At 40.5% G+C, this 24,560-nt stretch overlaps 2 protein-coding genes across 2 annotated transcripts in view; one reads left to right on the top strand and one right to left on the bottom strand.

Annotated features, from left to right (window-relative positions):
* Nucleotides 1-24,560, top strand: part of LOC117534496 (zinc finger protein RFP-like) — a 47,469-nt gene that overhangs the window by 18,523 nt on the left and 4,386 nt on the right. The gene's annotated exons all lie outside the window — the stretch shown is intronic.
* LOC117534494 (GRAM domain-containing protein 4-like) lies at nt 1,683-24,406 on the bottom strand. Its single transcript, XM_034198701.1, has 18 exons — nt 24,188-24,406; nt 21,546-21,651; nt 19,370-19,490; nt 17,388-17,455; nt 15,831-15,963; nt 13,308-13,333; nt 13,101-13,192; nt 12,174-12,265; nt 10,917-10,965; nt 10,089-10,160; nt 9,702-9,745; nt 9,368-9,477; nt 6,029-6,183; nt 4,545-4,692; nt 3,841-3,934; nt 3,494-3,584; nt 2,648-2,716; nt 1,683-1,888 (listed from the first exon to the last, which is right to left on the bottom strand). Exons 1-18 carry the CDS (start codon nt 24,347-24,349, stop codon nt 1,781-1,783), a joined length of 1,740 nt encoding a protein of 579 aa, XP_034054592.1. The 5' UTR covers nt 24,350-24,406; the 3' UTR covers nt 1,683-1,780.

The following is a 24,560-nucleotide window of genomic DNA, read 5'->3' as shown; positions in this document are numbered from 1 at the left end:
TGTTTTTAGTCTCAAAGATGGTGATTTCCTACTATCCTTTGCTTTTTGAATCATACTAAAGGGAATATTTATGTTTAAAGTTAAGTTTGAGATCTTTAACTCAAAGAGGGACATAAAGTCCTTTTTCGTACCATGATTTATTGCATCAATGGCTAGTAATCATTTTCTGATAATACATTAATCATTTTAAGAAACTTTTCATGCAAACATTTCAGAAATAATTTGTTTCTAAATTTCAAATTTGCCAATTTCCTTCTATTCTTTACATTTTATCGTCTTAAGTGAATATTTATTTTAAAAGTTACATTTTTGAGAGATTCTTTACTCAAAATTGGTCATAAGTACCAGTAACTCTTTTTTTTTACCGTCAAAAGTCATTCATTACCAAGAAAATCCATATATAATTCAAACGATTTTTTAAAAACTATTACAAATTATTGTGCAGCATTCATTTTGATTTACATTAGAAATGTCAACATAATGGATGTAGATTCAAAATGTTGGGTTCAGCCCAGAAGGCGCGTTCACACCGCAGTACTTTTCCCACTTTAGTTCCGATATAGTTCCGAAATGTTGCGTTGACACCAAAAAGAGCCGGAACTAAAATTAGTTCTAGAGAACCTTTTTACCCCCTTTTCAGTCCCTGCTAGAGAGCAGGTACTTTCGTGGGAGAAAAAGGTTCCTATTTCTGATTGGCTGGGCGGATTGCAAACCACGCCCCGTAAAACTCCCAAAAAGTTTTGTGAAGCCGCCATTTTATTATCCTCGCATTAGCATTATTAGCATTAGCCCAGCGCAGAAACGCAGAGAGACTAACTTATGGCAATACAAAATAAAACATGGGAGCGGTGGAGATGAGGAGGTGTCGGCGTTCTGGCGATTTACTCGGAAGGCTTCAGTAGAAGCTGCTGGGACTCTCAGCAGCTTCTACTGAAGCCTTCCCCAACTCCGGGGACTTCCGGCCGGGGACTTTGGGCGGCAGTATACGCCGTGAAGTTGTTTGCGGCCTGCCAGTAAGCCCAAAGCAGAAGAAGAACAAGTGACGGGCCTGCCAGTAAACCCAAAGCAGAAGAAGAAGAAGTGACGTCAGCGGCTTCATTTGCCTAATCCTCCCCCAGGGACTTTTTCCAGTGTGAACGCGATCTGTACTTAGTTCATGAGAACTAAAGAGTTCACATGAACTAAGTTCACATGAACCTTTGTGGGAAAAGTACCGCAGTGTGAATGTGCTGTATCTATGGTACAGCCGTATTAAACGCGGTGATTAAGACATGACTGTTTGAAGGAAATGTAATTCATATTTAATTTATCAAGGGAGAACTCGCCTCGATATCCTTACGCCTTCTGGACAATATTTATTAATATGCAGGACATTATTCCAGAGATAAATACCGGACATATTTGAGGATTTATCAATTAATTAGCACTAAAAATGTACCTTATTGTTTCCTGTTTTGTGGGAACTTGTTTAAGAAGTCATTGGTGACAAAAAAAACTGCGATTTAACGTCACCGGATAATTTAAAAACTGGTTAATTAACAGTATGACAGTCCCAGTGTGTGTGTGTGTGTGTGTGTGTGTGGTGTGTGTGTGTGTGTGTGTGTGTGTGTGTGTGTGTGTGTGTGTGTGTGTGTGTGGTGTGTGTGTGTGTGTGTGTGTGTGTGTGTGTGTGTGTGTGTGTGTGTGTGTGTGTGTGTGTGTGTGTGTGTGTGTGTGTGTGTGTGTGTGTGTGTGTGTGTGTGTGTGTGTGTGTGTGTGTGGCAGCCTGGTGAAGGTGTTACTACGTCTCCGGTTCGATGGCTGTTGCCGCGGAAACGATTTTCGTGTGCTGGTTAAAGATGGCGTCGAAGGCCTCGTCTCTGTGGATCATCGCGCCGAACACCATCGGCTGCAACAAGACAGGAAGTGAGTTCAATTCAGATACTAATACTTTACTTAACATGTAATCTATCAATTAAATGTATTTATACAATATAACTGGAGGGAGCACAGGGATTGAACCCTAACCCAAGGGAAAGACCCCAGAAAGGTGTGCAACAAGACATCACTATGTAACACTCGCGCTTCTATTGGCTAGTGCTCCGACACATTGTATGATGTGAGAGGACTCTTTAAAGTAGAGACACTACATACTGATATACACCTGAACATCAGCAGGAGAAGACTCTTTAAAGTAGAGACACTACATACTGGTATACACCTGAACATCAGCAGGAGAGGACTCTTTAAAGTAGAGACACTACATACTGATATACACCTGAACATCAGCAGGAGAGGACTCTTTAAAGTAGAGACACTACATACTGATATACACCTGAACATCAGCAGGAGAGGACTCTTTAAAGTAGAGACACTACATACTGATATACACCTGAACATCAGCAGGAGAGGACTCTTTAAAGTAGAGACACTACATACTGATATACACCTGAACATCAGCAGGAGAGGACTCTTTAAAGTAGAGACACTACATACTGATACACACCTGAACATTAGTATAATAGGGCCCCTTTAACTTGTAACAGTATTTTTACACCGTAGAAATCCATTCCAGGCTCTCTTGTTATTTGCACGCTTTGTTTTATATCTTAATTTAACTCATTAACTTCCACATTGCATCAGATCATAGCGCCCTGTCTTCTCGTACCTTTGTTGTGGACGGCGTTGCGATGGAGATGCCGCTCCCTGACCCCGGCAGCACGGACAACACTTTGTACTGAGAAGAGAAAAAAAGCAACACAAACGTTTTTTTTAAAACTAATTTAAAAACAAAACAACAACAGAAACATACTCTGATTGACTTTTAAATATCAGTATAGAATACTTGATTTAAAATGTTAGTAAATAGTGAAACATTTTCATCCCGGTTCCTCAAAGTCCAAGATGATGTATTTCAATGTTTTGTCACTATAAACACCAAAGATTTTCACTCTTTTTTTAACAATATTTAATATTGTTCTAACTTATTTCCTTTTATATTTGTATGCCGAAGGCGAGAGGGGTCTGCCTGCAGGCTCCACTCTCAGGACAGTTCCGTCTGATGGAAGTTTTCAAATCACAATGGAGACTTGTGATGAGTCCGCTCACCATGGAACCTCCCCACCTCCGTCGCGCTGCACTCGGCAAACACGGTTGTTTCTCGAACCCTCCACTGTTGTCTAGCGTGTGTAACTAAAATATAAGATGTTGTTATTTATATATATAATAAGTGTCAGTGCGATTTTATTTTGTCCTCAGAGTGGAGGTGTCCTCAGAGTGGAGGTGTCCTCAGAGTGGAGGTGTGCTCAGAGTGGAGGTGTCCTCAGAGTGTAGGTGTCCTCAGAGTGGAGGTGTCCTCAGAGTGGAGGTGTCCTGAGAGTGGAGGTGTGCTCAGAGTGGAGGTGTCCTGAGAGTGGAGGTGTCCTCAGAGTGGAGGTGTCCTCAGAGTGGAGGTGTCCTGAGACTGGCGCCCTGGCCAAATTGGGGCCCTACGCAACATTTTGTCAGAACAAACCTTCTGGATGTCGGTGATGTCGGCCAGTTTGATGACTTTGTTCCTCTTGGAGGATCCAGATCTGGAGCTGGAGCTCTCAAAACACAGATGACTGAAAACAGAGGAACAAACACGGATCCAGTTTTACACGTTTCACAGTGTTTATTCTGCACTTGTGTATTTAAAATGTTTTGTACGGAGAGTAAAGTTTGGAGAAATTTGACAATTTGTTCTGATCTTCTATAAATACTACGGCCTCAGCTTGATCTCAAAACTTTAAGTATTTCAGTCTCCCTCCTCATCTGTGTTCCGTCTGAAAACATTGTGCGGGAACAATAATCAATGTGAACAGGAAGTGAGGGACTTACTTCTCGGTGACGTAGAGGTATCCGTTGCGGATGTAGTCAGTGGGCGACTTCCTGTCTCTGTTGATGAGGCAGCAGCGCCAGCCGCTCTCACACACTGACACACAAAGAGTCAAACATCACTACATGCAGGAGGGTCAGGCAGCGTCTTGTGGGAATGAGGGCGTGTCCAGTGCTTGAAGACTCAATGTACTTTTAAGGGTCACACATGTATAAAGACATTAGTATTTTTCATTAGAGGTTAATGTATGTCACTGTGAAGCAGTTAGACCTACCTGTTGAAGATGGAACTAGTAATCGCCGTTAATACCTGTGCGATATATACCTAGCTGCTATATCTTCAGAACTGTTACAGGATGTGTATTTTGTAAATTGTGTAATTATTTTAATTATGTTTTGTCTTTAATATTTGTTCTTATGCTTCTTAGGTAACATTAAGCTGTCTTTGGTTCTTTTCTGCGGTAACAAATGTAAATGTCCGCTCTGTGGGACTAATAAAGGTATTCTGATTCTCATTCTGATAATTTAACATTCATCTGAATAAACACTTTGTTGGGAGAATTGATTTTGCTAAATTCTTAGCTACGGTCCAGTAAAGAAAGGTTGTTTTAGATGAAAGACTTGTTTTCTACTTTAATTCAAATAAACAAACACAACAAATACCAATAAACAAAAGCAACAAACACATATCTAGAGTTCCTGCCCACCTGTCAGGGGGCGCTCGCTCTCCTGCAGGTTGAACACCTCGTGGAAAGCTCCTCTCTTGGTGCTGCTGTATCGCCCTCCGTCTTCATCCCGGCTCGCACCGAGAGGAGCCGCCGGGCCGACGCTGCCCCGCCCGCTGGATAACGTGACCTGGAGGGGGGGGGGGGGATACTAGCTTTAACATTCAGCAGCAGAGAGGATCTGTGGGAACGTCCTGAACATCACTGTGAGACGAGTCTATTGTTGTTCCAACCAATGGATGCATTATCAGAGCGGCGTGTTAATCACACTAATATGGATTTGACAGCTGTGTTCGCTTCACAGAGTATCGTTTCCAGAGCAGATTGATGAAAATAGTGCTTTTTTACCATGAAAGACTATTCCCAGTTATGCTGAGTTTAGTATAATTGTAATCCAACCTTTAACCCGGACAACTCAGATGTGTTCACAGCTCTTCACAAGATCCGAGCCAATGATCACCTTCCTTTGTGGCTGAAATCTCGACTATGTCCTGAAGACTTAAGGATTTTTAGAGTCTTACACAAAATGTAACGTTGGTGGTGAAGAGGAGAAGAACCAACTTCTATATTTGTTTACCTGACCGAAAATTGTCCCTAAAAACTAAAAAAGATGTTGATTCAAACCTTTTAACATTAGTTTGGAAACATGAACATTTGGTAGGATCTGAGAGTGACCTGAGGATGGCGCCAGAGGAAAGGGGACATTAAAATATCAAGAAGAACAATTCTGCTGATCATCAATGTGTAGAAGTTTTACCTTTATTACAAACCTGAAAGAAATTGAGTAAAAGAGGCAACATTTCACGTATAGGTTTATGATAACTCAAACTAACACCGTCACAAACACTACCAGCAGCTGACAGGGGGGCAGTATTATCACTACTTATCTAACTACAATAAACACTGCTGATCCACACACACACACACACACACACACACACACACACACACACACACACACACACACACACACACACACACACACACACACACACACACACACACACACACACACACACACACACACACACACACACACACACACACACACACACACACACCATGATCCTACCTGTTCAGACTCAGACAGCTGTGAGAGAAGAACAAATGCAAACTGAACAACCAGGAACACCAGGAACCAGCTGCTGGGACCAGTAAGAACCAGAGGAGGAGGGAGTATTGCTTTACTTCATTAGAAGTAGTAATATTACAAGTAATTAAGTGAAAGTCCTGAAATCAAAAAACATTCTCAAGTATTACAATGAATGACTGTTTTATTATAATTGATGCATTTAAGTGCATCACTTTAATGTTGCAACTGATGTTTTCTGGATATTTCTTATTCTAATTTTGTTTTTTTTCTGTACATTTTGTGGATGTCTTTGAGGTATTCTGTGTATATATTTTTTAGGTATTTTCTGGATATTGTCCTGGTATTTTCTGGATATTTCAGAGTGTGTACTGACCCTCCTGGTGAGCGTGGAGCCGCCGCGCTCCTTCAGCTGCAGGTCGGTGGGCAGGTGGGTCCAGATGATGAACGGCGTGTCGAAGCGCTGCCTCAGCTTCGGACAGCTCTTGAAGAGGAAGTCGATGATGAAGAACTTTATACCTGCGTACACACCTGAGCAGAGAGACAAGTCAGAGACACTGAATATCTAATTTAGTGGGAATGGTGTTAACAGCATTCCCACTAACTGTTATGCTACGCACGAAAAGTTTATTATTATTATTCCGCCGGTATTTTGGCCCTCTTCTCCTCCCGTATTGAACATCGCAGAAACTCCGTTCAAACATCAAAACGTTCAGCTCGGTCGGGAGTCGATGGCTATTACTTTTCTCATTCATAACTTTCATAATTCCAGAGATACATCCCATAATACATCACATTTTTAACATTGAAGTCAATGGAGGAAATCTTCAGACTTCAACAAATCTTCATGTGACTTCAACTGCTAACTGTTCATTCATACTTTCACTCAGAAACCTCATTCCAACTTTAAAATGTTACACATCTTTCTGACATTATTCGTGCAAAACAACTTTTAAATCTCATTCTTACTTTTAGAGATATTAAACATTGTTCAGACATTGTTTGAGAGGTTTTCTTCAGATTTTAACATTAACTAGAGTGCGTGATGTCACAGCTAGAGGGTAGAAAATCTTGAAATGTGCCTTCATATATATTTTTTAAAACTGCCATAATTCCCAAACCCTACATTCCTGAGACATCATTTATCATGAAAAACGTAGGAAAACATCTCGTAGCTTGAAAAATGACAAATAATTAAGCAAAAATAATTAAACAAAATGCCTCTTGAGGGCATGAAGTGACAAAAACGTTCAAAACTCGTCCATTGAAGCCCATTGTAATTTCAGGCAGATATTTCCTCACGGTAGCAGCCGCACACCTTTAGTTAAACTGCCAAAAAGGCCACATTATTAACCCGAAAGTACACAAAGATTACACTTCAGATACTCAACTTCCTTGACATGCTACACATTTTGAAATTTCACAGATATCTGTTACGGTTCTTCCACAAAACGTTCACATGTAAGAGGTTTATCTCTCATTCAGAACAATGGAAACCTTTGATCTCTGCACACCTCGTTAGCTCAAATATAAACACCTGTGTAATGGAACACGATGCTGACGTGCTCAGAGCAGCAGACTCCAGATAGCAGTGTGCTAGCAGTCCAGCCATGAAGACATCTACGGGACAGTTTGAGATTTCTTCAAATGCCTTTGCCATGGCAACACAATGCTCGCCATGAAACACGGTTTTCTCATAACTTCAGTGAAACTGCTCCAAACGCCCCAAAATTCACAGGTTTGGTAACGATGCAGGCATCAACGCATCTAAGCGTATTATGGGGTGTCATCAAATGCCGTTGCCATGGCGACAGACCACTCTCCATGAAACATGATGTGGCTGTAAATCCAATCGACACGGTCCAATCGTCCCCCAATCTTCACTTGTATATCACCGGTCCATGCCTCAACAGCTCTACGCCAAATCTGAGATCTCACCATATGCCGTTTCCATGGAAACGCATCCCTCGCCATAAAACATGATGTCGCTATAACTCCTATGAAAATGTTCAAAAAGTGCTCAAGTGTGCTAACAGTCCAGCCTTGAAGACATCTACGGGACCGTTTTGAGATTTCTTCAATTGCCGTTACCTTGGCAACAAAATGCTCGCCTGGAAACACGGTTCTCATAACTTCAGTGAAACTGCTCCAAACGCCCAGGTTTGGTAAGGATGCAGCCATCAACGCATCTAAGCGTATTATGGGGTGTCATCAAATGCCGTTGCCATGGCGACAGATCATTCGCCATCAAGTTAGTTCAGAAGTTTGCAGTTCAAATATTCTGCTGCTTTTCCAAGCTTTTTTTACTTTATTTTCTTCTCTCATCACACATTCAAGCCCCCAGTGTTCATGTATCATTTCAATCTAAATTCTTCACTTTCTTCTTCCACATTACATTTCAGCATAGCAGTTTAGCGTCAGCTTTTCAGCATAAAGCATTCCCACTAGCAATTTCCTCTGGAATTGCATTCTCTAGTTCAATCTGTTGTTCAACTGAATACAATGCACAGAAATGTATTAAATGCACGATTACTCAAATAATAATTACAATAACAGTTTATGCTTCCTACCAAAAACCTCATCAACTGCGATATCGACATTTAAACACTGATCGGCTGCTTATCAAATTAGGTGCTTCCTAAAGTAATGACCACCAGGGGGCGCTTGGAATAAGGAAACTACGCAGCAGAGAGAAGAAGAGTAAGGCCAAATCCCAAACCACGCCCTACCCCTACCCCTACACACTCCCCCTCCGTGACTGAGTGACACTTGCAGCTCAACGAGTCTCCCTCCTGTCAGATAGAGGGAGTAAATACAGCGGCAAGCTTTGGGACGGCCTCCCCTCTCTCCGGCAGAAACAGGAAATGCCGTAACTGTATGTAACAACGGTTTCAAATCAGCATATCTTTGACAAAGATAAAATAAATAACTCAAATAAAACTCCAAACATCTTTAATTGTGTTCTTTTAGTTTTAAAGCTGATGTTTATAAGCTTCTTAGTTTTTGCAACAGTCTGTAAATATACAACTTTATAATAAAATGCACACATTTACCTGTTTCTAGACTAAACACAGGTTTGATCCTAAGTTAAAACATGAGGTTATCATGAGGTTGTTAACATCGCAGTTTATCAGTGGATGTTTGCTGGAACTACTTGTTAACAGCTTGTTTCCTGACGGACACACACAGCGTTGAGACCGGTCAGGTAGAGACCGGTCTCAAGTCAGCACCGCTGCAGACTCGCTGTTTGAGGGCTTGATAGCCCACTCCCCCTCCACACCGCTCCACACTCGTTGCTTTGGAACAGCCCTTAATGTGGCGAATGCGCAAACGGAGGGGTAGTGTGTAGGGGTAGGATGTGGTTTGGAATTGGGTCTTAGATACAAAAGTGTAGGAGGACAAAACTAAAATGCACTGAATTCAGGTGAAGAAAAATGTCATGTTAAATCCTCTATTGATGCAAATATGCGTTATTTAGCAGGAATTCAGCAGTTAATTGAATGTGAAATGGTTAGTTCTACTTACTTAATACTTTTGTACTTTTAGTAAGTAAACTTTTATATGCAGGACTTGTAACAGAGTAATTATACAATGTGGTATTAGTACTTTCACTTAAGTAAACCATTTTAGTAGGCCTACTGCTTAATTAAATGTATAAGTGTGCGTGTGTGTGTGCGTGTGTATGTGTGCGTGCGTATGTGCGTGTGTGTCATACCTATGAAGAATCCCAGCAGTTTGAACGGCAGCAGGCAGGAGGAGATGAAGGCCAGCCACAGACCAACGTACAGCTTCTGAGTCAACTCAGGCTGCACCCAAATGAACAAACTACACACACACACACACACACACACACACACACACACACACACACACACACACACACACACACACACACACACACACACACACACACACACACACACACACACACACACACACACACACACACACACACACACACACACACACACACACACACACACACAGTATTACATGTCTGTCCACGGACCATCATTCCTCTCTGACGTGGAGCAAAGTGTGTGACTCACTTCTTGATTTTCTCCAGTCTGTTCGCCATCCTGCCAAAGAGGTTCTGAGACACAAAAGGAACATCTTTTAATAATAAGAAGAAGAAGTTTATTTAGTGGAGCAGCTTTCACAGCAATAACATCACAAAGTGCTTCACAAGAAAGAACAAACGTTTAAAACTAAGACCACAGAAACATGAATACAATAACAACATGAGGCAGAAATGTCAAGGTCAACATAAAACAAAACACAGACCACGTGGAGTCCCGAAAGAAACACACATAAGAACACAACAAACATCTCAAGTAGAAACAAAGGCAAAGTAAAAAGATTGGTCTTCAGTAGTTTGTTTGTAGTGAATCTGTCTGAGCTGACGTAGCTCCGCTGAACTCTCCGTCTCGTCTCACCTGAGCTTTCTGAGCCACGTCCAGAACCAGCGTGAACTTCTCCGACACCGTCAGGTCTTCTTTGGGAGGCTCCTGGAAACCAGAGGAGACAATAAGGAGATACAAACTGACACAATCATCTACACAACTAGTGACCATGACAACGCAACTTCCCCAGCTAATTACTCACATTAAGAAATACACTGTGTGTTTGTATGAGAACTTCCACAATAACATGTTTTTGTATTGAAACCAGGCATAACCTTATCATATATGTGTTATTATGCATACCTTTCGAGAACAGACATCTAAAAAAGTCAGGTCTAAACGTAGGTAGAGTACATGAAAGTTCCTTAAAATTTAGTAAATGTACTTAATAACAATGCAAGTTACATTCAAATGTTATGTTTTTTAATGCAAATATGGTATTATTTTAATAAATATGAGTTAATTTGAATACTTTTCAACAACAGAAATCTGAAAAATAAGTAACACAGGTCATTTGAATTTATAGGACAGAAATGTATGTCAAATACTCTAAACTACCTCAAAACTGGAATATGTTACATGGAATTTTTGATATTAAAAAGGCACAACCGTTTTTAATACCAAATTTGAATACAAATGAATTATTCGTCAATTAAAAACCTACTTTTCATGACCATTAAAAGTCATTCCACTATTTAACATGACATGACATTAAATGACGTCCCATAGCCACCAGGTGGAGCTGTTAGTCTGTCACACTAACTTCCTGTTCACCTGTCCAGGTAGCCTGTCAGGACACTTTCAGATTTTAAATGGATATTTCTTTTCATGTTGAAGATAAATTACAGAGAGATTTCTCACCACGGGCTCGGAGACTTCAGGTACGATGCTCCACTGGATCCTCCAGCCTCTGAGAGCAGTGCATCATGGGAACACACAGGTAGATATGAGATCATTTCACACTGTCTAAATATATCTGTTTGTCAAAGATTTTGAATTCAAGCTGCTCAGAATCATTGGTTCATTTTTAAAACACAGTGAGGCTTCGAGTGGATGAAAAGTTACCTATCTGTCAAGAATGGAATAAAAAACATCTATTAAAACATTTTAATTAGTGACGTTTCCTCTACCTGACTGAAGTACTTTACTCCATGTTACACTCTTAAACACATAGTTAACCCCCTTCTATTTCCCATTGAGTAGTTTTAAAGAACATACAGTCATAAAGTTACGTAACCGGGGTCTAAGTACCCTAAACGAGCCAGAGCAACAGCTCATTAATGGAGCGTCTGAGAAATAGCTGTAACTAACAATTATATTGTTCAATTGATTGTTATCATAAAACCCAGATAACAGTGCCAATATCCTACCAGTTCCTCACAGGCGATGTGTTAAAATGTCCTGTTTTTAAGTACAAATACCAAATATATTCAGTTTAATATGATATAAAACATAAAAGCAGAAAATCTCTAGATTTTGGAAAGCTGAAAACAGCATTTTCTGCCATTTCTGAAAAATAACATTTACGGTAAATACTTTTTCAAAAATAGTTTCAGAATATTCTGATAGATTAGTTGACTGGAGTTAAGATGCATAAATGTAATGAACCCCCCCCGATCTATTATTCATCTGATTCACCTGCATGTTACTTAAATTGCCTATACGAGAAGATTGATGTCAACCTGATTAACAGGGTGTTTCTCAATGTCGAGGACGCTTCCTTGTCCTCCGAGTCAGGTCCATCAGAGGCTAGGCAAGAATCCTTCCTGGCATTCGGAGAACGAAGAATGGAACAGGCTAGCAAGTGTGCAGGTGTGCGTCATATGAGAGGCCCCGCCTTACGCCAGCAAAGCTCCGCGTCGCTTCCCATGCAGTGAATCCAAAGTGAATGGTGAAGCTTTCAACGCACGCCGCTGTGTGGACGGGCCAGTACCCCGGCCTCGGTAGAATTCCAAGTATCCTGGACATTGGAAAAGTCCTTCGGCGGGACTCAATGACGTAGTATCCTTGAAATAGTGGCTCTGGAGCAGTTTTCCTCGACATTGAGAAACACCCACTGTCTCTGATTGGAGCCGTGCGATTGGCTGTAGGAGAGAGAGGGGCGGGGCTTACACTGACCTGGCGATGAGATAATTTAAAGAGAGTCGGACGATGGCGAGGAACAGGAACATCGGGACGGCCCAGCCGTGCCACGCTGCATACATATAGACCTGCAACACACACACACACATTTTTAAGGTGTCTTTATATATTATGTAGATAATTCATGTGAATGCACACTAATAGATGAAGATGCAATAATTAAAAGGTGTCACGGATCAAGATGAGGTCACGACTAAATGAAAAACGTTTCAACTGGAGTGTAAAATCTGATCTTATACTGAAACTCTTTGTCTTTTTATAATATTTATAGTCAACAAAGTATAGTTAAACTTCAAAATGAATGCTCAAAATATACATGTATCCTTCTTTAAATGTTTTGTTGAGACTGTGTCGGCGAGAAACTCCCTCTGGGGGAACTTTCAGATGTTACCCTTTGCAGACCATTTACATGCACTAAATCCTATACAACACTACAGGACCTCTTTAATAAATGAAAAGATAGGAGCGTTTTAGAAAATATGGATCTGAAATTTACCAAATGAATAATAAATAAATAAATCGCATTTTTATAAATCCCAACATGTTTCAGTTTCCTCAAAAACAACTCGTCATCAAAATAATCATTAGTTTATTTTCTATTTTTCTATATTTTTCTACACTATAATAGTTGTTTATATACACTTTATAGTTTTCTTTTTCATTTGCAATGAAAGGAGCTCCAAGAAGGCGTGTAGGACAGAGAGTGAATACACAGACTATACAGAGATGCTGGATGAGAAACCAATGTGATTTTGGAACATTGAACAATGTGAATGTATTCTAGTAGACCTCAACACTGGAATTATGATCAGTAGAAATGGCCATGACATGGGACCTTTAAAAAGCGCTCCACAAATCATTTTTTATTATTATCATCATCAGTAACCTTCGGGCTGAACTCACAATAAAGGCGATGGCCGAGGTGTAGACGGAGTACCAGCTGGACAGCGCCGTCAGGTTCCTCTTGAAGTTGGACAATGGTTTCAACCCTCGCTCTGAAAAAAACAGAAACTGACCAATCACAGACGCAGAGAAACACAGATGTATCTTGATAGCTCTTGTATTCTGTATTGTTTGTGATGAACGGTGAAGGAAAGTATTAATACTCACTGAGTCTTCTCATGTTTTCAGTCAACCTGTGTGTCGGAAACCACATTAGGATGTATTTATTTAAAGATATTCAGCTTTAACACATTGTTTTTATCACAAATTGGGATTTTCGTTCGTCACAGCGGCATCAGACATGAGTTAACAATATAATTAAATAAAAAAAACAAAAATAAAGATCTATTATTTTTATAACAGAAAGAATACAAATAAAACCTTATGAAAAAAAGATTTTCGTTCGTCACAGCGGCATGTTAACAGGCATCAGACATGAGTTAAAAATATAATAAAATAAAAAATAATTTTTTTTATAAAAGACGAAGAAAAAACTAAAATCAAATATTATAAAAAATATAATAAATATTAAATGAAGCATACTGTACAGAATAAGTTCAAATACTCTTAAGAGGACCTACATCTATCTAGTATTAAAGGTCACCTATCATGCTATTTGTAGGCAATAGCATAGGTCTCAGCAGTGGCGGCCGGCCCATAGGGGCGCTAGGGGCGCCGCCCCACCTCTTCCCACATACAAAAAAAAAATATTAAAAAAAATATAAAATTAAAAAATATATATTTAAAAAATATATATATTTTATATTTGTATTTGTAATGAACAAGGTAAATATCATACAATTGGTATCAGTAAAATGTATAATCTACAATAAAATCTCGTTTAAAATGGTGTTACGATGTCTAAAGTTACTGATAAGTCACAGGTTTCCTGCCTGACCTTGCCCGTGGCATTAGTTTATCATTACCGGGCAGAGCCCCCGAGCCAAACAGCAGCAACCAGCACGTTGCAAAAGTCTCAATAGTAAACTGTGCCGCCGAAACATAATTTCAGCCAATCAGCGACGTCAAATATTTTGGTCACGAGGGCGCTCACGTTGGCGCCCACGTTGCTTACGTGCGTTGACGTGAGTTGTTTTTTAGACTCGTGAGTGACCAAGGTGACGCAGTAGTTAGATGACAATGGTGTGCAGGTGGAGTCGCCGGACCTTGGTCCCCGCCCAATTCCGTGCAAGAGCTAATCTCCAATCCTTTCGAAAGGAGAAGTTTGGGAGATAAACTGTTGCTTAAAGACCTTGGACCGGACCAACCCGATTTGTATACATCACAGCAAGCTCGTGAAAAAGACAAAACGTATCAACGAGGCTTCTCACGTAGCTGGTACACCAGAAAGGCATGGCTAGCTGGATGCAAACAGGTAAATGCTGTCTTTTGTTTCCCATGCTTGCTCTTCAAACAGCCGGGGACAGATACGATCTGTTCAGAAACTAGACAAAAGTTAAACAAGTACAAACCACAGACTGTCTGTGTCATGGAGAATACAGTCACTGGTTTATTTATGTCTGTATAGGCCGTTGTTGTGAGTGTGGACGGTCGGAACATATATAACGTTAGCATAGCCAAGCTCCATTCAGAAAACAAGCATTCTAAAAGGTTTCTCGCCTGCCGTCTGTCTGCAGATTTGTCAAAGCATTAATTCATGGTTTTTACTAACCGGTATCAGTATGTTGTTACGTCGGCATCATTTAGAAACGTGTATTACAATTTAATCACGGTCAAATATATTCATTTTGTTGTAGTTGTAGCTCCCGAGCCAGCGCCTCTTGTTTGAATGATGCGAGTAAACACAGCTGGCAGCCGCGGTGAAACTCGAGCGACTAGAGCAATGCGATAGGAGCGTTTAGAGCGAAGCGAATATTCGCATCACGTCCGGTCTGAACGCAGCATTAAAGCGAGCTCCGCGCTGCACTGGAAACGCGCCATTACATCACCAGAAGTCCTAATTTAAGGGGTCATTTCTCCCAAAAAAAATGTTTTTACTCACTATATCAACAGCCCCACCAAAAATATTTTTCCACCAGCCGCCACTGGGTCTCAGATATATAAAAATACATAAAAAACATGTCTATGAAGTGTTTTGCTCAAAATACCAAACAGATCACCCATTCTAGCCATGCCTCATATCCCTCTGTTTCACTTCCTGTTTCAAAAGTGCTGAGTTGGATATAAAGCTTTAAAAAAAAAAAAAAATTGATAAAAAAAAAAAATTCTAAAAAAAGGAGCTTTCGAAATAAAGAGGAGGGGTCTGAGCTCATGCGGGACCCGGCAGCTACTGTCTAAACTAAATACTGCCGTGATGAAACGCCATATCATGGATTATCAAGGATTATTTCTGAAACAGTATGGAGCTCAAAGGCTTTCTCTCTTGCTGGTTACGGTACGGAGGAAAAGAGAGAGGGTTTTATTTCTGACGCTGCGTGAGTTCCCCCGACACACCGGGGACACATATTTAAAAAGTGCATTAAAAAATAAAAGCAATATTCTTTCAGTCACAGTTGCTTACAAATACTGAAACATGAAAGCAGAACACGATCAAAAGTCAACTTCATACTGTCTAATAACACTTTCTTTATACATTTTCTGAAACATAAAACATTTCTTACAGCCCTTGTCTTCAACAATGAAATGAATCGCATCTATTTTTTTTAGGGTTTCTGTGTTTCCCCTCCTCACCTCTTGGCGCTCAGCGGCTCGTCCGTCTCCACCGTCTGCTCCTCCTGCTGGAAGCGGAAGTCCTCGATGTAAACGCCAAATCTATCGTAGAGACACTTCCGGAAGCTGCTGGACCAAGTGTCCTTCTGTTTGTCTGAAGATGAGAAGAAGAAAAGATGGAGGTTACATGGTTGTTGACATTTCACCACATTTATACACTGAGGTTTATACTAGACTTTGCCTTGTATGAAAATATCAGTCACAGATATCTGAAAAATCTGGACGAATAAAACCTAAACTATGATTTTATAAACAATATAATTACTTATCTATAGAAGAACAAGAACATTTTATTCATACAATTACATGTGTGTTACTCACATTCGTGTTCTGTGGTTTTATGTGTAGGTCTTAGTATAGAGTGGTGAAGAAATGAGTCCTAAAACCTGGAAATGAGTTGGCATTTTACAACTTCCTGTTCACTCGTCTTGAAGTCAACATTTTTTACCATAGTTTGGTTGTGAGCCTGAAATAAGGTCTGTGGTTAACACAAGCTGAAGAGATTAAAAAGTGTTGTCCTACGAAATAAAATGCGTCAGTAAATACCCCACTGCTGAATTTAAAAATGGCGGTTGTTAACAAGTATCTAAATGAGTCATGTGACCGTGCTGTAGTTCCTTTATAGCCCAACATTAGCCACCTTTAGCTTAGCGGTGGTGACGTGAAGTCATGTGACCGTGCTGTAGTTCATTTATAGCCCAACATTAGCCACCTTTAGCTTAGCGGTGGTGACGTGAAGTCATGTGACCGTGCTGTAGTTCATTTATAGCCCAACATTAGCCACCTTTAGCTTAGCGGTGTTGACGTGAAGTCATGTGACCGTGCTGTAGTTCCTTTATAGCCCAACATTAGCCTCCTTTAGCTTAGCGGTGGTGACGTGAAGTCATGTGACCGTGCTGTAGTTCATTTATAGCCCAACATTAGCCACCTTTAGCTTAGCGGTGTTGACGTGAAGTCATGTGACCGTGCTGTAGTTCCTTTATAGCCCAACATTAGCCTCCTTTAGCTTAGCGGTGGTGACGTGAAGTCATGTGACCGTGCTGTAGTTCATTTATAGCCCAACATTAGCCACCTTTAGCTTAGCGGTGTTGACGTGAAGTCATGTGACCGTGCTGTAGTTCCTTTATAGCCCAACATTAGCCACCTTTAGCTTAGCGGTAGTGACGTGAAGTCATGTGACTTCTTTATAGCCTAACATTAGCTTTTTCATTCTGGAGATTGCATTTACACTTCAATTGTTATAAAAGTGGTGTTAATATGTGGAGATTATCCTGCTGAACCAAACAAGTAATTATCATAAAAGTTTGATCAAGAGATTATTTTGTGCAATTTTCCGAAATCCATTGGTAAAATCCCATTGGCTTTTTGTTTTATTTAGGGAGCCCTTGCGATGCTTACTTCCGTTTTGGCCCACAAAGATACATCATCCCTGCACCACTCGAACATCCTATGACTGATGAAACTACATTTCAAAAATATTGAACGATAACGAGTAATGTAAGAAAAAGATAAACTCACCTGTACCGCTGGCTGCAGATGTAGAAGGGAGCGGGGCTTTAGGCGTTTGTGAAGGTGAGTCTTCAAGTCTGTAAAGCAACAGAAACGATCATTCAGGTGATCAGATTCAGCCATGAGACTACAGGAACAAACCGCTCTGTCTGATGGTTAGCATTAGCTCATTAAAAAACGTTTATTTTTATTTAAAGGTCCTCTATCATACTGTTTTTCATCAATATATCACAGGTCTCAGATATATCCAGAGCCTGTCTCTGATTGGCTGAAACACCAAACAGATCATTGCATTACCCATAATCCCATCTGTTTCAGCCCTGTTTCCAAAGTGCTGATTCTCTGTCTGTTACTTTAGATGAAAATAAGGAGCCCCTCCCCACGCCCCTCTGAGAGAGATTTGGTTACAAAGAACTCAATGGTGCTCTAGAGGAGATTCAGGTGATAAGGGGGGTTTACCTTGGTTGGTGATTGGCTAATGGTTACACAAGACAAAACATCGTTATGACATCATAAAGTGGCCAAAATCTGATCAGTTCATTTTCAGACAGGTTTTTATAGAAATGGATCAAAAAGAGAGAGAATCTTTGTTCCTGAAACTTTCAGAGTCTCTTTCCACAAAGGGGACACATGTTGATGTAGAAGAGACATGAAGAAGAGGGGACACATGTTGATGTAGAAGAGACATGAAGAAGAGGGGACACATGTTGATGTAGAAGAGACATGAGGAAGAGGGGACACATGTTGATGTAGAAGAGACATGAAGAAGAGGGGACACATGTTGATGTAGAAGAGACATGAGGAAGAGGGGACACATGTTGATGTAGAAGAGACATGAAGAAGAGGGGACCCATGTTGATGTAAAAGAGAAATGAAGAAGAGGGGACACATGTTGATGTAGAAGAGACATGAAGAAGAGGGGACACATGTTGATGTAGAAGAGACATGAAGAAGAGGGGACACATGTTGATGTAGAGAAGAGACATGAAGAAGAGGGGACACATGTTGAGGTAGAGGAGACATGAAGAAGAGGGGACACATGTTGATGTAGAAGAGACATGAAGAAGAGGGGACACATGTTGATGTAGAAGAGACATGGAGAAGAGGGGACACATGTTTGATGTAGAAGAGACATGGAGAAGAGGGGACACATGTTGATGTAGAAGAGACATGGAGAAGAGGGGACACATGTTGATGTAGAAGAGACATGAAGAAGAGGGGACACATGTTGATGTAGAAGAGACATGAAGAAGAGGGGACACATGTTGATGGCGAAGATACATGAAGAAGAGGGGACACATGTTGATGTAGAAGAGACATGAAGAAGAGGGGACACATGTTGATGTAGAAGAGACATGAAGAAGAGGGGACACATGTTGATGTAGAAGAGACATGGAGAAGAGGGGACACATGTTGATGGCGAAGAGACATGAAGAAGAGGGGACACATGTTGATGTAGAAGAGACATGAAGAAGTGGGGACACATGTTGATGTAGAAGAGACATGAAGAAGAGGGGACACATGTTGATGTAGAAGAGACATGAAGAAGAGGGGACACATGTTGATGTAGAAGAGACATGAAGAAGAGGGGACACATGTTGATGTAGAAGAGACATGAAGAAGAGGGGACACATGTTGATGTATGAAAGACATGAAGAAGAGGGGACACATGTTGATGTAGAAGAGACATGAAGAAGAGGGGACACATGTTGATGTATGAAAGACATGAAGAAGAGGGGACACATGTTGATGTAGAAGAGACATGAAGAAGAGGGGACACATGTTGATGTAGAAGAGACATGAAGAAGAGGGGACACATGTTGATGTAGAAGAGACATGAAGAAGAGGGGACACATGTTGATGGCGAAGATACATGAAGAAGAGGGGACACATGTTGATGTAGAAGAGACATGAAGAAGAGGGGACACATGTTGATGTATGAAAGACATGAAGAAGTGGATTTTGCATAATAGGTGACCTTTAATAAGCACCTGGGTTTCAGCACGTCGTTGATCTTCTGCTCCAGCTCGCTGCAGCGGCTGCGCTCTCTCTCCAGCTCGTGCCGCAGTGAATCCACGTTGGACTCCTCTCTCAGTTTCTTCAGCTCCTCCTCTGAAAACAGACGAGGATGAGACACGACACGTTCATGTTACCCAAAACTAAATCAAACATCAAACAGAAGTGGTGGAAGTACTCCGATCTTGTACTTGAGTAAAAGTACAGAGGAAGTACCAGAGTGTATGAATACTCTGTTACAGTTAAAGTCCTACATTTAAAATGTTACTCAAGTAAAAGTAGAAAAGTATTATCATCAACATATACTTGTAACTCTTTATTTGTGTGTGTGTGTGTGTGTGTGTGTGTGTGTGTGTGTGTGTGTGTGTGTGTGTGTGTGTGTGTGTGTGTGTGTGTGTGTGTGTGTGTGTGTGACGAGGTTAAGCAGGCTTATTAGCAGTGTGTGTTATGTAAAGCTGACGAACAGATATTGACAGATTACCCAGCATGCATCTGTGCTGTAGGGCATTTAACCCTGAAGTGATGCTAAAGGCCAGAATGAGTCGACAGCCAATTAACACACAACTCTCCCAGCCACACATTTAAAAAGGGACACTTTACTTTAACTTATTTTATGCTAAATTAAACCAATAAAATAACCTTGACTCAAGATCCAATAATCAGCTTTAACCTGGCTAAAACATTCTGTGTATTTAAGTGTTTTTGTTTATATTGTCTTTATTGAAATGTTGCAGGTAGCGACATTATTTATTAATGGTGGTTAATTTGAGAAGAGAGAAACAAATAAATTCAAGATAAATAACAAAAATAGTGGTGATTATAATACTACTATCACGATAGTTATTCAATAAAAAGAAAAAGAAATACAAAAAAAAGAAAACAACAATATATTTCAGAAGAAAATGTCTAAATAAAACTGAGTTCAAGAAATATATATACAGTGGGGCAAAAAAGTATTTAGTCAGCCACCAATTGTGCAAGTTCTCCCACTTAAAAAGATGAGAGGCCTGTAATTTTCATCCTAGGTAAACCTCAACTATGAGAGACAACATGAGAAAAAAGAAAATCCAGAAAATCACATTTGTCTGATTTTTAAAGAATTTATTTGCAAATTATTGTGGAAAATAAGTATTTGGTCAATAACAAAAGTTCATCTCAATACTTTGTTATATACCCTTTGTTGGCAATGACAGAGGTCAAACGTTTTCTGTAAGTCCTCACAAGGTTTTCACACACTGTTGCTGGTATGTTGGCCCATTCCTCCATGCAGATCTCCTCTAGAGCAGTGATGTTTTGGGGCTGTCGCTGGGCAACACGGACTTTCAACTCCCTCCAAAGATTTTCTATGGGGTTGAGATCTGGAGACTGGCTAGGCCACTCCAGGACCTTGAAATGCTTCTTACGAAGCCACTCCTTCGTTGCCCGGGCGGTGTGTTTGGGATCATTGTCATGCTGAAAGACCCAGCCACGTTTCATCTTCAATGCCCTTGCTGATGGAAGGAGGTTGTCACTCAAAATCTCACGATACATGGCCCCATTCATTCTTTCCTTTACACGGATCAGTCGTCCTGCTCCCTTTGCAGGAAAACAGCCCCAAAGCATGATGTGTCCACCCCCATGTTTCACAGTAGGTATGGTGGAGTTTGGAGTGTGACTGTTTGAGGTTGTGGACAGGTGTCTTTTATACTGATAACGAGTTCAAACAGGTGCCATTAATACAGTTAACGAGTGGAGGACAGAGGAGGCTCTTAAAGAAGAAGTTGCAGGTCTGTGAGAGCCAGAAATCTTGTTTGTTTGTAGGTGACCAAATACTTATTTTACCGAGGAATTTACCAATTAATTCATTAAAAATCCTACAATGTGATTTCCTGGATTCTTTCCCCCCATTCTGTCTCTCATAGTTGAAGTGTACCTAGGATGAAAATTACAGGCCTCTCTCATGTTTTTAAGTGGGAGAACTTGCACAATTGGTGGCTGACTAAATATTAGCCCCACTGTATATAAGATAAATATATAAAAAAATATAAATAACATCCGGTTTAAAAGAGAAAAACACAGATTATTATATATTGTTATATGTTGTTTCTTTGTTTACATAAGTAAACAAAGAAACCCCACACAGTGGAGTGCAGTTCAGGTCAGATTACTCACCTAAGAAGTGTTTCTCTAACAAGGCGATTTCCAGGTGACCTTTGACCTCGTTGAGATCCGTCCTGGAGTCGTCGTGGAGAGCAGCAGAGAACGATGCATGACTAGCCTGAGAGACAAACACACAGTTAAATACAGACACACATAACAAGCAGACGAGTTAGTTTACAGGTGGTATCTCTGGATCTAATCATAAAACTAAACTACTTCAGTATATAAGCTACAGTAAGTGAAACCGCGTCTAAATAAGTAGGTCACAAAAAGAAACATTTGAAGACACCTTGACTTGTACTTTTTGTTTAATGCTACCATATTCTTCCAATCCACTGTATTTTAGAGGTAAATATTACACTACATTTATCGATTTTACACATTTGCAGTCTTTTTGGTTGTTTATTTTCCTCCTGATTTCATTTCAATAACTGTAAGAGGCCCTAAAGAATTACTCATAGTACAAACAAGTTGCATGACTGGCCTGAGAGACAAACACACACACAGTCAAATAAAAATAAAACACACATGACAAAGCAACGAGTTAGTTGAGAGGTGGTATCTCTGGACATAATCATACAACTCAACTACTTGTATATAAGTGACATGATTATGTAAGTGAAGCCTGGTGTCTGAATACGTAGGACACAAAAAGAAACATTGTAAGACACCTTTACTTTTTATTGTATGCTACCATATACTTCCAGTCTGTCTGGTTTCAGACAGAGGGTGAAAAGAGGTGCTGCAGCAAAATAAAGAGCTTCATGAACATTAAAGCATGGAGAGACACTACATACTGATATACAGCTGAACATCAGCAGGAGAGGACTCTTTAATGTAGAGACACTACATACTGATATACACCTGAACATCAGCAGGAGAGGACTCTTTAAAGTAGAGACACTACATACTGATATACACCTGAACATCAGCAGGAGAGGACTCTTTAAAGTAGAGACACTACATACTGATATACACCTGAACATCAGCAGGAGAGGACTCTTTAAAGTAGAGACACTACATACTGATATAAACCTGAACATCAGCAGGAGATGACTCTTTAAAGTAGAGACACTACATACTGATATACACCTGAACATCAGCAGGAGAGGACTCTTTAAAGTAGAGACACTACATACTGATATAAACCTGAACATCAGCAGGAGAGGACTCTTTAAAGTAGAGACACTCCATACTGATATACACCTGAACATCAGCAGGAGAGGACTCTTTAAAGTAGAGACACTACATACTGATATACACCTGAACATCAGCAGGAGAGGACTATTTAAAGTAGAGACACTACATACTGATATACACCTGAACACCAGCAGGAGAGGACTCTTTAAAGTAGAGACACTACATACTGATATACACCTAAACATCAGCAGGAGAGGACTCTTTAAAGTAGAGACACTACATACTGATATACACCTGAACATCAGCAGGAGAGGACTCTTTAAAGTAGAGACACTCCATACTGATATACACCTGAACATCAGCAGGAGAGGACTCTTTAAAGTAGAGACACTACATACTGATATACACCTGAACATCAGCAGGAGAGGACTCTTTAAAGTAGAGACACTACATACTGATATACACCTGAACATCAGCAGGAGAGGACTCTTTAAAGTAGAGACACTACATACTGATATACAACTGAACATCAGCAGGAGAGGACTCTTTAAAGTAGAGACACCACATACTGATATACACCTGAACATCAGCAGGAGAGGACTCTTTAAAGTAGAGACACTACATACTGATATACACCTGAACATCAGCAGGAGAGGACTCTTTCAAGTAGAGACACTACATACTGATATACACCTGAACATCAGCAGGAGAGGACTCTTTCAAGTAGAGACACTACATACTGATATACATCTGAACATCAGCAGGAGAGGACTCTTTAAAGTAGAGACACTACATACTGATATACACCTGAACATCAGCAGGAGAGGACTCTTTAAAGTAGAGACACTACATACTGATATACACCTGAACATCAGCAGGAGAGGACTCTTTAAAGTAGACACACTACATACTGATATACACCTGAACATCAGCAGGAGAGGACTCTTTAAAGTAGAGACACTACATACTGATATACACCTGAACATCAGCAGGAGAGGACTCTTTAAAGTAGAGACACTACATACTGATATACACCTGAACATCAGCAGGAGAGGACTCTTTAAAGTAGAGACACTTCATACTGAAATACACCTGAACATCAGCAGGAGAGGACTCTTTAAGTAGAGACACTTCATACTGAAATACACCTGAACATCAGCAGGAGAGGACTCTTTAAAGTAGAGACACTACATACTGATATACACCTGAACATCAGCAGGAGAGGACTCTTTAAAGTAGAGACACTACATACTGATATACACCTGAACATCAGCAGGAGAGCACTCTTTAAAGTAGAGACACTACATACTGATATACACCTGAACATCAGCAGGAGAGGACTCTTTCAAGTAGAGACACTACATACTGATATACACCTGAACATCAGCAGGAGAGGACTCTTTAAAGTAGAGACACTACATACTGATATACACATGATGTCCTCTTTAAAGTCCAGGGTCAGATAAACATGTTTCTTTCTAAACTCCTGGTTGATATTGTGTGTGTTTGTGTACCTGAGCGTCACTCTGCTCCTCTGAATCTCTGGCGGAGACTCGAGGTCTGCTCACGACCTCCTCGTTGCTCTCTGTGTCGGAGGTGTTGGGAGAATCGGCCAGATCCGGGAACTCATCCCGTCTCTGGCCCCGGAAACGGATCCTTTCCAGATGTTTCCGCATGGTGGCCGCCGTTTAGCCGGTCGTTCTCTACCTGAACATGACTGCCGGCAGCACTGCAGAGACTGAAGGAGGACAGGAACACATCATTATTATTATTATATTTAAGTTCTTAGGATACATTTTGATATATTGCAACATAAATATACATTTGATTAACTACATATCAAATGTATGCGAGTCAACAATCACGTGACCCATTTTCAAACCGTCT

This window comes from Gymnodraco acuticeps, unplaced genomic scaffold, assembly GCF_902827175.1.
Source record: "Gymnodraco acuticeps unplaced genomic scaffold, fGymAcu1.1, whole genome shotgun sequence".
Lineage (NCBI taxonomy): Eukaryota > Metazoa > Chordata > Actinopteri > Perciformes > Bathydraconidae > Gymnodraco > Gymnodraco acuticeps.
This window is presented reverse-complemented; position numbering and strand designations above follow the sequence as displayed.

What these genes read in the sequence shown, in the direction of transcription:
- LOC117534494 (XM_034198701.1), bottom strand. Translation starts at nt 24,349, where the DNA reads ATGCGGAAACATCTGGAAAGGATCCGTTTCCGGGGCCAGAGACGGGAT. An exon ending in AGGAGCAGAGTGACGCTCAG is followed by an intron (nt 21,652 to 24,187) that starts GTACACAAACAC and finishes TTTGTCTCTCAG; the next exon opens with GCTAGTCATGCATCGTTCTC. An exon ending in TACCTCTACGTCACCGAGAA is followed by an intron (nt 3,585 to 3,840) that starts GTAAGTCCCTCA and finishes CTCTGTTTTCAG; the next exon opens with TCATCTGTGTTTTGAGAGCT.